This window comes from Portunus trituberculatus, chromosome 36 (genome assembly GCF_017591435.1).
Source record: "Portunus trituberculatus isolate SZX2019 chromosome 36, ASM1759143v1, whole genome shotgun sequence".
NCBI classification, from domain to species: Eukaryota; Metazoa; Arthropoda; class Malacostraca; order Decapoda; family Portunidae; genus Portunus; species Portunus trituberculatus.
In genome coordinates this window covers 8,104,952-8,117,800 of record NC_059290.1, presented here as the reverse complement: position 1 = coordinate 8,117,800, position 12,849 = coordinate 8,104,952, and the positions used below count along the sequence as shown (strand labels likewise).

General features: G+C 42.0%; 1 protein-coding gene across 1 annotated transcript; it reads right to left on the bottom strand.

The window, feature by feature from the left end:
• Positions 1-442: 442 nt before the first annotated feature.
• Positions 443-12,716, bottom strand: LOC123513740 (60S ribosomal protein L24-like). The gene is made up of 7 exons (XM_045271133.1): positions 12,637-12,716; positions 12,434-12,509; positions 2,322-2,407; positions 1,445-1,558; positions 1,061-1,108; positions 679-745; positions 443-550 (listed from the first exon to the last, which is right to left on the bottom strand). The coding sequence occupies exons 1-7, from the start codon at positions 12,702-12,704 to the stop codon at positions 470-472; spliced, it is 540 nt and encodes a 179-aa protein (XP_045127068.1). The 5' UTR covers positions 12,705-12,716; the 3' UTR covers positions 443-469.
• Positions 12,717-12,849: the final 133 nt, after the last annotated feature.

Here is a 12,849-nt window from a genome sequence, read left to right as displayed (position 1 = left end):
CCAGATCACAAGTCACCAAGACAGTAGTGACTGCAGGGAACAGTCAGATAAAATTAGCCGTTAATAGTTTCATGTAGATCAACCGGTAATTCCACTCAAGCTCAAGATGTGATCAGAAAGTTCAATATCACTCACCACTGTGTTGTCCTGGGAAGACATCTTGTGTTGGTGCCAAGGGCAAAAAAGTATGAGAACAGGTTGCAAGTCACCAAAACAGTAGACTGCAGGCAAGTCAAACAAAAACAGCCATGAAGTTTCATAACAATCAAACAGTAATTCTTCTCATCATGTTAATTGATGGCACCATGCACCAGTGTACCATATCAGAACAAAACAAAATAATGCTTACCTTGAACTCTAAACTCTCCCCAAGGTCTCATTAACCAAAATGCACATTATTCATCCCCCACACACACTTCCTGCCAGGGATAAGAAACAGTAGTACACTTGTAAGCTATATTTATTTCAATCAGCGCCGTCCGCCGTGCCCTCCATGTCCAGGCCTTCCAGCACGAGGCATCTTAGGGGCCTTCTGCGTGGTCTTCTTGGACTGTGGAACGGTGAAGAAAATGAGCAACAAGGGTTAGTTTGTACATGTGTCGAGTGAGGAACATCTATCAACAATTTGTAAACATGTACTCATCTTTATGTGAGGAAGAGAACACCACAAAATGTTACCTTGGTGGGTGCAGGAGCATTGGCTTTCTTGCTTGCCTTGGCTGCCCTGTTCTTCTCCTTGGCAGCTCTGAAACACAACACTGGATTAGAAAACAATACACACTGGGGACCACCACTACAACACCCAACCACACCACATCCCTCCCTCCACACTACACTATGAGACAAGATTTACTCATTTCTTTTATTTTTTTATATATGAATGGTTCTGGCCAAGAGCTAAAAAGGCACCAGTTCCCACATATTACCCATAATTGGGAAAGTCTTGAAACCTTCCTTCTGCAAGTATAAATCTCAGGTAAGAGGGAATATAGAATCAAGCAGAGTTCTAATTTACCAGTGAATGAAACACTAATCTTAGAGTGTACAGCAACAGACTCACCTGATTGCCTGCTCTCTCTGGGCCTTGCGCACCTCAGGCTTCATGTTCCTACAAGACAGAGGCAACACTCACCATCAATTCATTTCTATACAATAATGAAAGCTGCACACAGGCATGAAACTTATACATGGCAGTCCCTGTATGAAGCATGACACTTCTACCTGTCATATATGTCCATGAACTTAACTGAGAGAGAGAGAGAGAGAGAGAGAGAGAGAGAGAGAGAGAGAGAGAGAGAGAGAGAGAGAGAGAGAGAGAGAGAGAGAGAGAGAGAGAGAGAGAGAGAGAGAGAGAGAATGAAAAATAAAAAAAATTAAAGAAAGAAAGGAAAGAAAAAGAAGAAAAGAGAATAATGAAAGAAAAAGAAGGATCAACAGACGTCACCTCTTAGTCATAATGTCGATGAGGGAAGCACCGACGATGGCTCTCTGGTACTTTTGAGTGCGACGAGTGCGTTTCTTAGTCGTCTCTTCCTCCATGCCCTTCTTGTGCTTCCGCCTGATGGTAACACAACACCGGTCAACACCTACACTGCTATACTTATGCACTTACACTCACCTACATAATTTTAGCCAAGTGATTTAATGAGTGGCTAACATAACACTTCTCTTCTCAATAAATATTTGAAGTTGAAAGTTAAAATTCACTGGTTTTAATTCCAATATCTATCACATCTTACACTCAACAGAACATCAGATAGGTGACCCAAACTCCCCACTGTGGCACACCAACCACAGCAGTAACCACACAGTAAAAAGGTTAAATTCATGAGCCTGAGCGAGATTTGAACTGCCAACCTTAGCAATGCCAGGCCAGTGCATTACCCTTGTACTAACCAGCCTACAATTATGTTTTAACTAGTCACCATCACACACTATGCATACTCATCACCAAGTTCTTCTCTAATCAGTACCTTTACATCACCCAATACTTCAACTAACCACCAGCAGACATCTTTTAACTCATCTCATCACCACCTTTTAAAACCCACTCACCACCATCACCACACTTCACCACCAGCAAATACTTCAAACCATCTCACCACCACCAGACATCTCTTAAACCCACCTCATCACTATCATACACCTTTTCAGTCCCACTCACCACTACACTACACTTCTTAAATCCCATACATCACCACCAAACACCTTTTTAATCCTACTCACCACATCACCAGCAGAGACCTTTTCAAACCCATTTACCACCAGCACCACCACCAGATGCCCCTTGAATCACCAGACACCTTTTGACACCCACTCACCTGTAGAGAATGGTCCACCTCACTTCACGTGGGTTTCTCTTCATCATGTGGGCGCGTTCACATTTTGCACTCATGAACACGTACACCTGAGGGAAGAAAACATCACCTTCACCACCAATAATACTACACCAGTCAATGTCACCTGGTATTATTTTTACTCCTGTGCCAGTCTCAATGTGGCATTTCCTATTATCATCATACAGAGCTTCTTATTCTGAGCAATTTGAACAACATGCACACAGCAAATTGATCCTAACACTGATATATTTTCATTACTTATTCTCTAATGGTAAAGAAATTTTCAAATGATTTTTCCCACAATATGGACAACACACAGCAGACGCTGCTCATTGTAAGGAGGGAATAATGAGTGCAGGGACAGATGCACCTTAAACTGTCTCATAAGGTCTGAAATGGATAGTGAGATAATCTTAAACATTAACTTGATCACTTATTTGAAACCAGTAACAGTTTTCACATCAAGCCAGACATTCACCTCAGGATAGCTCAGGCTGTGGGAAGGAAGTATGACCATGGCAACAGCTCTAATGTGTTACAGCTGCCACCAGTGGAGACACTGACTGTGTGGTGCAAACATGACTCAGAAGATGTACAGCTGAGAATGGTTATACTAAGATATTTTATGAATTTATTGTTTATATTTCCCCACCTCTGGGGTTTCAACCTCCATTGGTACATTCCCCATCACTCAAATTTCTTTTAAGTAAGGGTGTTTGTGAGTTTGTGTTTTATCAGCCCCACATTGCTGGATATATGTAATGTTTGAGAGGTTGTGGATGCAAATTGAGCCTCCACAATGGCAGCGAGCATTGCAGACGACAGGAGCTCTATATGCCCTGTATGTCATGGAGTCTTAACCAACTACAGGTGAAGACAGGTCCATGAATGGTCACAGCACCCTGCCATCTACTATGAGGCAGAGGTGGCGGCTCTAAGGATTAGGAGCCAGCAGGCGAGGTGGGACTGATGGCGAACTATGGGGGCAAGAATCAGCGGGCCAAGTCGATCAATCAGCTGATTAGAGACAATGTGCTCCCACATCATTCCATCGAAGCCATAAAGGGAGCTCGCAGAGAGGACAACTATAAGGACCAAGTCTGCCAAACAGCAAGGCAGCCTATTAGTCTCATGTCTGTGTCAGCTTCTCCAGCTTCTTTGCCTCAAATAAAAGAATTAAATGCCACAACAAAACTCAACACAACCACCACTGGAAAGACCAACTAAGAGGCAAAATAGCAAGACAACAGATTTGCATCTCCCAAGAAATGGCAGTGCAGAAAGCCCCTGACTAAATTTTTTGATGAGTTCAACAAACAAGTGCTGCGAAGCTAAGAGCTAGAATCTTATGAGAAAGTAGATCCCCACACTAGAGAAGATTTATGAAGAAATGAAGAAATGAAAGATAAGCTTTCCTACACAGACAGCACTGAAACATTAAGAAAAATACTGAAGAAAGTGTGCTTCTGCTATACAAACGTTGATGGACGGCCAGCACCAACTCTCCAGAAACCACGCCAGCACCAACTTCTCTCCACACACCACGTCAGCAACAACTTCTCTCCACACACCACGCCAGCACCAACCACACCACGCCAGCACCAACTTCTCTCCACACACCACGCCAGCACCAACTTCTCTCCACACACCACGCCAGCAACAACATCTCTCCACACACCACGCCAGCACCAACTTCTCTCCACACACCACGCCAGCACCAACTTCTCTCCAGACACCACGCCAGCAACAACAACTCTACAGACACCACGCCAGCAACAACCTCTCTCCACACACCACACCAGCAGCCACCTCTTCAGACAGTGCAGCCCAGGATCCATGCCTCATGTTGGGAGTGTTAGAGCAGCAATGCTGGAGAGCAGGGACCTATGTGACGGTGTTTCATGCGGCAGAGTGCCGTGCCACTGCTGTGTGGAGGCGAGCAGAACACAACAAAGATTTAAGCTATGGCAAAGGTACCCAGACAAGGAAATTACATCAGTATACCTTCTTAGAGCACACAGCAGATTTATCACTCCAGTAGATGTGTGAGCCCTCCATAATTTTTAATTGGTATATAATAATCATATTCTAGTCATTATATAGGCAACCCCCGCTTAACGAAGGGGTTACGTTCCTAAAAAACACTTCGTTAAGCAAACCGATTATAACAAGTTGAACCCCTGATTTGAGCTTCCATTGAGAGTACGCAAAGCGAGAGTGCATCATAGTACAGTAAAAGGTTTAATGAAAGTAAAAATTATGAAGTTAAACATTTAGGTAGTTCAATTTAAGTCATTATAATGTACACTAATGTATGTATGTATGTAACTTTATATTGTTGATGATCTTAACTTTATGAAGGGAGGGAGAGTGAAACAGAAAATACACTAACCGGCAACCTGTGGAATGTAAACAAAGTGCGCATCATGGTACCGCATACAAAACTTATGTACCACATTTCCACAAGTATCCCCTTTAGCCCATAAATTCCTGTGAAAAGCCCACATGGAGAAGAAGAAAAACAGGCTTTCCATTTTATCCATTGTAGAGTCATAAGTTCAGGGGGTTCTTTTAGCTTTCAAGGAAGATGAGGTCTCACCAGCCTTCTTAATAGAGTCTGCTGACTTGAAAATAGTAGACAGTAGATGGAGTCAAGATAGTGGCAAGCAATGTTATTAGTTTTCTGGCCTCTCTCTTGTCTGTGAATAACACCCAGCTTCACTTCGAGAGTAAGACACTTCCTGGTCTTCTTAGGAACGTTAGGCGACATTGCAGGGCCGGTGTCTCCTTTCCTCTCTCCGCTGGGTTGAGTCAGGCCAGGCCAGAGTTGCCAGGTTAGCGGGTTTCCTGCCAAATGTGGCGGTTTTCTATCTTCACTGGTGGGAAAACTGTGATGTTGGCAGGCTGGCGGTTTTCATGGCGGATTTCTGTCTTGCATGGTGGGTTTTTACATCTGAATAAATTACAAGTTATCCTTCTGATCAAAATAAGCCTGGCTTTTAAGATTCACAAGATATGCAGAGGATTAGCTAGTAAAGAAAAGAATTTTCACACTCAGCTGTCACCCCCGTCAGTGATCTCCTTAATTACCTTGAGGTCCACCCTCACAGATAAGCAGGTTCACTAATTCCAAGTGGGTCAGGCGTCACGGCTCACTTCCTTCCTGGTCACCAAGCAAGATGGAAGCAACAACTCCTACTCGCTCTCGGTCCAAGGTACTGCATAGCAGGGGAAAGGAAATGCTGTACAAAGTAAACAAGTTTTTCCTTGAAGAGAAAGCTTGTAATGGATTCCTTATCCCACCATCAAAAGTAACTGCTCGGACTGCAAGAGCCACCGTTTCAGAAAAAACTGTTCAGCGAATCTGCTCCAAATGAGGCCGGACATAACCAGAAAGGACAGTTTTTTTTTATCTCCACAGAATAGGAGATGCTCTGCACCTGTCACGACTCTGGATGACTTTGATAAATGTGTCATAAGAAGAACGGTCCTGGCCTTTTATGAGAGGCATGAAGTCCCGACTCTACAAAAGATTAGAGAAAAGCTTAAGGAAAACATTTCTTTCAGTGGCGGCAAATCCTCCCTGCATAAGATTTTGAAGGAGATTGGCTTTAAATATCCCAAGGTTGATGGCCGCAAATTCCTTATGGAGAGGAGTAATGTGGCAGCAGCTCGCACTACGTTCTTGTGTGACAAAGAAAGTTAAGCAGGCCTCCCAGAACATCGTATACCTAGATGAAACTTGGGTGAACCAAAATTACACAGTTTCAAACTGTTGGATTGATACGTCATCCAAAGCCACTTGAGTATGACAGCCAACTGGAAAATGTAGCCGTTTGATCATACTTCATGCTGGCACTAAAAATGGCTTTGTAAATAACACCGACTTGGTATTTTAAGCACCAAAATGACGGAGACTATCACAAGCAAATGAATTCGACCCTATTTGAGGAGTGGTTTAGAAAGCAGCTGCTCCCAAACATATCACCAAACTTGGTGATCGTAATGGATAATGCTTCTTATCATTCCGTTAAACTTGAAAGAAGGCCTGCAACGTCCTGGAGAAATTCAGATTTATTGGAGTGGCTGATAAAGAAGGGAGTCCAGCCCCAAGAAAACTCTTCCAAAGCACAGCTGCAAGAGCTTGCGAAGAAAGTGGATGTCACCACGACATACATAATCGATAAGATTGCGGAAGAGGCGGGGGCATCGCGTTTTGAGGTTGCTACTATATCATTGCCAATATAACCCGATTGAGCTCATTTGGGCACAAGTGAAGGCTTATGTAGCCAAGAAGAACTCTTTCAAAATGGCTAATCTGAAAGATCTCATGGCAGAAGCACTGAGTGTCATCACACCACAAAATTGGATGGAAGCAGTGTGACATGCTGAAAAAATACAAGGTGAAGATGACCAACAAGACATCGCAGCTGAAAATTTCGTAGAGTCATTTGTGATTAACATCACAGAATGTTCTGATGAGGAAGATGATGATGATGATGATAATGATTAAACAGCTGAGAGAGGATTAGGCCTACTGGGGACACCTCTGAAAAGAAAAAATGCGCCCAGACTTTTACCCCATAAGTGGTGTGGAAAAAAGTTGAAAATAAATAATAAATAAATACTACCTACACATAACATAATGTAATGAAATATAATATATACTATGTATATGTGTGTGTGTGTGTGTATATATATATATATATATATATATATATATATATATATATATATATATATATATATATATATATATATATATATACACACAAGGGGTTTTCTGAAAGTTTGGGAGAAAATGGATAAAAAACTAAGGCGCCGGAGTATTATTTATTATTATTCATTTTGACTTTTTTCCACACTACCTAAATAATAATAATAATAATAATTACAGAGAGAGAGAGAGAGAGAGAGAGAGAGAGAGAGAGAGAGAGAGAGAGAGAGAGAGAGAGAGAGAGAGAGAGAGAGATATTAACAGATGGGTGGTGGGTCGGTACAGTTACTCTGATAATTGGGAGTCGAACTGGCAACGTCGCACTGATGGAAATTCCAGAATGTGCCCTGCCCTGAACGGACTTCATGGACTGGATGCACTATAAGAGAAAAGACTTGGGAGGTGCATGGGCACTTCCTACATTCCCAAAACTAAAAGGAAACACTGTACTTATGCATAAAGTGACTGTAAAGGAACATTTTTACACCTTGGAAGGTTATTCTCTTTGCTAACCATTGGTTAAGTTCACGGTGGGACCACAACACAGTTATCCAGTGTTTTAGAGCAAGATCTCCCAGTGTGAAGGTTGTAGCTATGATTATTTCAAGGGCATCGGCAGATTTTATGAGAGCTCGGATGACGAATAAGGTAACTGAATCTTTTATTGAGGTTAGGTTTAGGTAGGTTTTGTTAGGTTAGGTTAGATTAGATTAAATAAGGTTCTTTTCTGGACAAAACTAATTTTTCTGGTAGATTTCAGCTTGTTTTTAATTAATATACCAGTTGTTTTTTTATGGAAATCATGTTTCAGGGCTGTAAAAAAAAAAAAAAAAAAAAAAAAAGTTGATTTGCGCCAAAAACAAGTGGTATTTTAATTAAAAGCAACCCGAAATCTACCAGAAAATTTTTTTTCCATCCAGAAAGGTCAAGGTGGTGAAACTGTTGGTTTACCGGTTGGGTTAGGTCAGATTAGGTTAGGTTACAATTAGGTTTAGGTTAGGTTAGTGTATATTCATTGAAAACCAATAAAAATATACCAGAAAAAAATGCTTTGTTTTACCGGAAGCTCGTGTATCCACCACAGACGGGGTGGCGATAAAAAAAAAAAAATAAATAAATAAATAAATAAATAAACAAATTACTGCTTTGCATTGAAAATAAAGAGTATATTTCTTCAAAACAGGTCGAAATTTAACATAAGCAAGAAAGAGTTAGTTCGTTTTACAGCAAAATTGTGTTTCCGTAAGAACTGGGGGAGAGGGGGGGAACTACAAATTTGCGACGGAAACGAAGTGCATATTCAATCAAAACAGGTCAAAATCTACCAGAAAAAAAAATGAATAAAAATTTTTCATCCCAAAGTGAGCTGTTCATATTATTGTAAATTTACCGTGAGGCTCTTGACCAGCTCTGGAATACAAGGGAAAGAAAAAAACTAGGAAACAGTGGCAATACAATAAAAGAACCATAAAGGAGTCGGGAGTGCCAACGCAAAGGCAACACTCGTAATGTTAGAGCTCTCTCCCCACCAGTATGGCTTTAGGTCTGGTAAATCTGTTTCCAAGCAACTTTTATAAACCTATGATTGTTACCTATTATTATGATCGTGGCTTCTCTGTTGATATCATATTTTTCGACTATAGAAAAGCCTTTGATGTAGTTAATCACCAACTGCTCCTTAGAATGTTACAATGTATTGGCATCAGAGGTTCATGGTTGGAGTGGCTCTACGATTATCTATCTGGTAGAACACTGAAAGTTATTGTCCAAGGTTTCACAAGTTGCAGTGTACATGTTGGAAGTGGAGTTCCCCAAGCATCTGTGATTGGGCCTCTTCTGTTCTTGGTCTACATTAACTATGTTGTTTCTAATCTATCTTGTAAATATTGCCTTTTTGCTGACGATCTTAAACTGTATCTAGCAGCTCCAATCTCTAAAACTGATTTTGAATTAGGCCACTACTTAATGCAGAGATGTAAACAAGCTCCAAGAGACCAGTCTTTCATGGGGCTTGTCATTTTCTGTTGAAAAATGTGTTGCAATTAGTTTTTGTAGACACTTCCACAATGCTCCTGACTCACTTCCATATTTTATTGGTAATCAACAGATTCCTGTTAAGCAATTGCATCAACTTTGGTGTTTGGGTAGACTATGAACTTAAAGCGCGGTTCACACGAGAAATGTTTACCCATGTTCCGGGAACAAGCTTCGGCTAAACTGTGTTCCGCCTCAGGAAGTTCCCGGTTTTCAGGGTTCCGCTGATGGTGAACTTGCTGATGCTACGCGGGAACTCACGACTGGATCACCATTTGCTGCTTGCTCTTCTCGTGTGTTTAAAACTATTTTAAATCATGGAGAACGAATTATTGTGGCCCAGGAGTCTTATTAGATATTTGTGCGAACTGGTAGAAGAGCACAGATTACTCTGGGACCCACAAAATGTGGATTATCCCAAACATAAGCTCCGATTGAAAGTGTTTGGTGAAATAGCCCAGGAAATAAAGGCTCAATACCCAGCGATGACCACTTTGACTGCAGGTAAGGCTCCTTCACAGTATTTATGTAATGTATATCATAGAAAGAGACGTTTAGGTACCCGTACAGCCAAATATATAGATATACAGTACTCGTCATAAATATTGGCCGGGGCGGTAGGGCCGGTCAATTTTTCTGGCTATTTTGGAAGCAACACAAGAGGAGGTTGGTAACAAATTCTGCCATAAATAGTGGCCTGCGCGGGGTAGGGGTAACCGTTGGGAGTAAGACGCGGTCACTTGTTTAAAGCCAGTGTGCCTCAGGCGATCGTGGAGGAATGTTCATTGTCTTGCTCTCTCCTGGGAAATTTTTTGTGGCGCTTTGCTTCCGACCACAAAGCGCACCCCCACACTGCTATTATGGGTAGTAAAAGGCATTACAAGCGTGAGGAAGTGGCTCAGATAATCGCTTTAAAGGATGCTGGGTTAGAAACTAAGGATATTGTGAACCAGACTGGGATCAGTGAGCAAACAGTGAGACGCTGGGTGGCGCGTCACAGGGAGGAGGGGGGGCCTGACGTACCCTTCACCAAACCACGTCCTGGACGCCCCAAGAAGACAAATGAGCGATCTAATAATATTATCAAGAGGACAATAGAGAAGTACCCACGGTCTACAGCAAGAAAAATCAAGCAAGACAACCCAGATGTGTTTGGAGAGGTGTCTGTGAGGACGGTAGCAAGGAGGATTCAGGACCTGGGTTACAAGAGGTACCGGCCCATCAAGAAACCTATCCTGTCCAAGAGGAATCGGGCCAAACGTCTTGCTTTTGCTAAGAAGTACATAACTTATACTGATGAGGACTGGATGAAGGTATTTTGGAGTGACGAGAGCAACTTTACAGTGGTGGATGGGCGATCAGGAAGTCTGTACCGCCATCGTGGGAGCGACCCCCTCGACCCACGGTACACCCAGGGAACAGTGAAATTCCCGGGTTGGCTAATGTTTTGGGGAGGATTTACTGGCTATGGTAAAAGTGAATTAGTGAGAGTGAGTAGGCAGAGTGGTGAATGTGTTAATGCTGCATCCTATCTTGAATTATTGTGTGATTATTTGCCTGATGCTATGGAAAAAACCCAAGCCAACCTGTTTCAGCAAGATGGTGCAACCTCTCATACTGCAAAATGTGTCACAAACTGGCTGAAAGATTGCTGTGTTAACTTTATTAATGACTGGCCTGGTCAGAGCCCGGATTTGAACCCCATAGAAAACCTGTGGAACTCAATGAAGAGGAGATTACAAGGAAAGAATGTGGACAGTTATGATAAGCTGGAGAGAGAGGTGAGAAGCGCTTGGAACAGCATACCACTAGAAGAGTGCAGAAATCTTGCTTTATCCATGAAGACCAGGCTCCAGGAAGTAATAAAGAAGAAGGGAGGACATACAAAATACTAAATGTAAGTACAAAAACTTTATAAAAAAATTTTTATGATCTCTATTTGTTCTGTAATTGCTGGCGTGACTGCTACACAACCCCCCGGTCACTATTTATGACCAGTACTGTAGGTATAATGATTGGCCAGCTTGAGTAGACGTATTAAGTACATTGCACAATTAGGTATTGCATATAAAACTACTGTTTGGGCAGGCATTTTCTATCACAAATTTAAAAGTGCAAATGTTTTATATTTTCAAACGAAACTATATTTATTCGGGAGATTTTGACGTGCTGTGAATGAAAACCTTAGACCACCAGGGTGCTTGATCTTGATCTTGTCGCGATATCGGTCTGCCGTCTCAGGAATAAACTTCAGTACCGTGTGAACATCTGGTGGAACAAATTCCCCAAACATTGGAAAACTTGTTCCCGGAACATGGGTAAACATTCCTCGTGTGAACCGCGCTTAAGTTTCATCAACATGTAAGAGAAACGGCAATGAAGGCAAGTGGTGTGGGGTTTGACATTCTTAAGGGTACAGTGTGTCGTTCCCCTGAATTTATGAGAGCTGTATTTATTACACATACAAGACCAATCTTGGACTTCTCATCTGCAGTGTGGAATACAGGTTATCTTGGTGATCTTAGATTGTTGGAGGGAGTACAGCAGAAATGGATAAAGTTAATATCTGGTTTTGGAAATCTGAGTTACTCTGAGCGTCTCTCTACACTTAAGTTGTACTCAATTAAAGGCCGTTTGCTTAGAGCTGAACTTATTATGGTTCATAAGATTTCGCATGGTCTGTGCCCTGACCTTGAACATTTGTTTGTTAGGAACCTTAATGCTGTAACAAGAAGTCACTCCTACAAGCTGGCCATTCCTCGCTGGGACACAGAAGTTAGGGCTCGTTTCTTTTCGATTACGGTGTTATCTGTTTGGAATGAGGTGCCTGAGCATGTCACTGCATCTTCTGTGTTGCTTTTAAACGCCAACTTGATACTCCTCTGGGTGATGTTCTCTAGGAGTTTGTGTGAAGGGCTTCTTGGAGTTTTGATGAAACCACATTAGCCAACCATTATGCCATACCTCTAGTTGTCTTCACCTGCAGTCCTGGTTGGAGGTTTCATCTGCTTGATGGGGCTCTAGGCCTCATCTAGTTAACAACCAGAACCTCGATATTGGACTAGGACTATCTAAACATTACAGTAACACGAGCAAAATGCCAACCCAATCCGAATAAATATTACATAATCAAAACTGGACCTCAAAATATCCTTCAGCTTCCACTAAACCTGACACCACAAACTTATTCACGTCAAACCCTGCACGCCCTATCACTCATCCTCCCGCCACCTATTCACCTCCTACAGTAACAAGTGGTGGAGTGAGAGACGTGACTATCTCAGCCTTGAGGGAGCAGGAACAGACCCGCGGACAGTATAGAAATAGTCATAATAATACTCACCTTCCCGTCCGTCCTGACCATGGTCTTGCCATGGCCGGGTTGGATTTTGTACCCGCTGAAATTACAAAGTTGCAACCTGGAAAGGAGAATTGATAGTCGTTAGAACTTGCCCAGACCCCATTGTGTATATTGAGGCAGGTTTTGTATTAGTGGAGTCACGGATGATCAGGAAATATTGGGATAAAGAAGGGTCCGCCACTCACTTCATCGCGACGACACAGGGAGAAGGTAAACAAAAGAGGGATGGGTAGCGCTGAATTGTTGACAACATATGCTGTTTTGTATTTCTTCGTTATTTTGCTTCTTTTTAGATTAAATTCAGATATTATAATTATTTGCTTGTTTTCTTGTGTGTTTATGTATTTATTTCCATGAGTTTTGAAATATTGCACAATGTTGTGTTTTACATTTTTGCT

Excerpts from the sequence above, each read along its gene's own strand:
- LOC123513740 (XM_045271133.1), bottom strand. The coding sequence starts at position 12,704 with ATGTTGTCAACAATTCAGCGCTACCCATCCCTCTTTTGTTTACCTTCT. Across the intron at positions 12,510-12,636 it reads CCCTGTGTCGTCGCGATGAA|GTTGCAACTTTGTAATTTCA; the intron begins GTGAGTGGCGGA and ends TCTCCTTTCCAG. Across the intron at positions 746-1,060 it reads CAGAGAGAGCAGGCAATCAG|AGCTGCCAAGGAGAAGAACA; the intron begins GTGAGTCTGTTG and ends GTTGTGTTTCAG.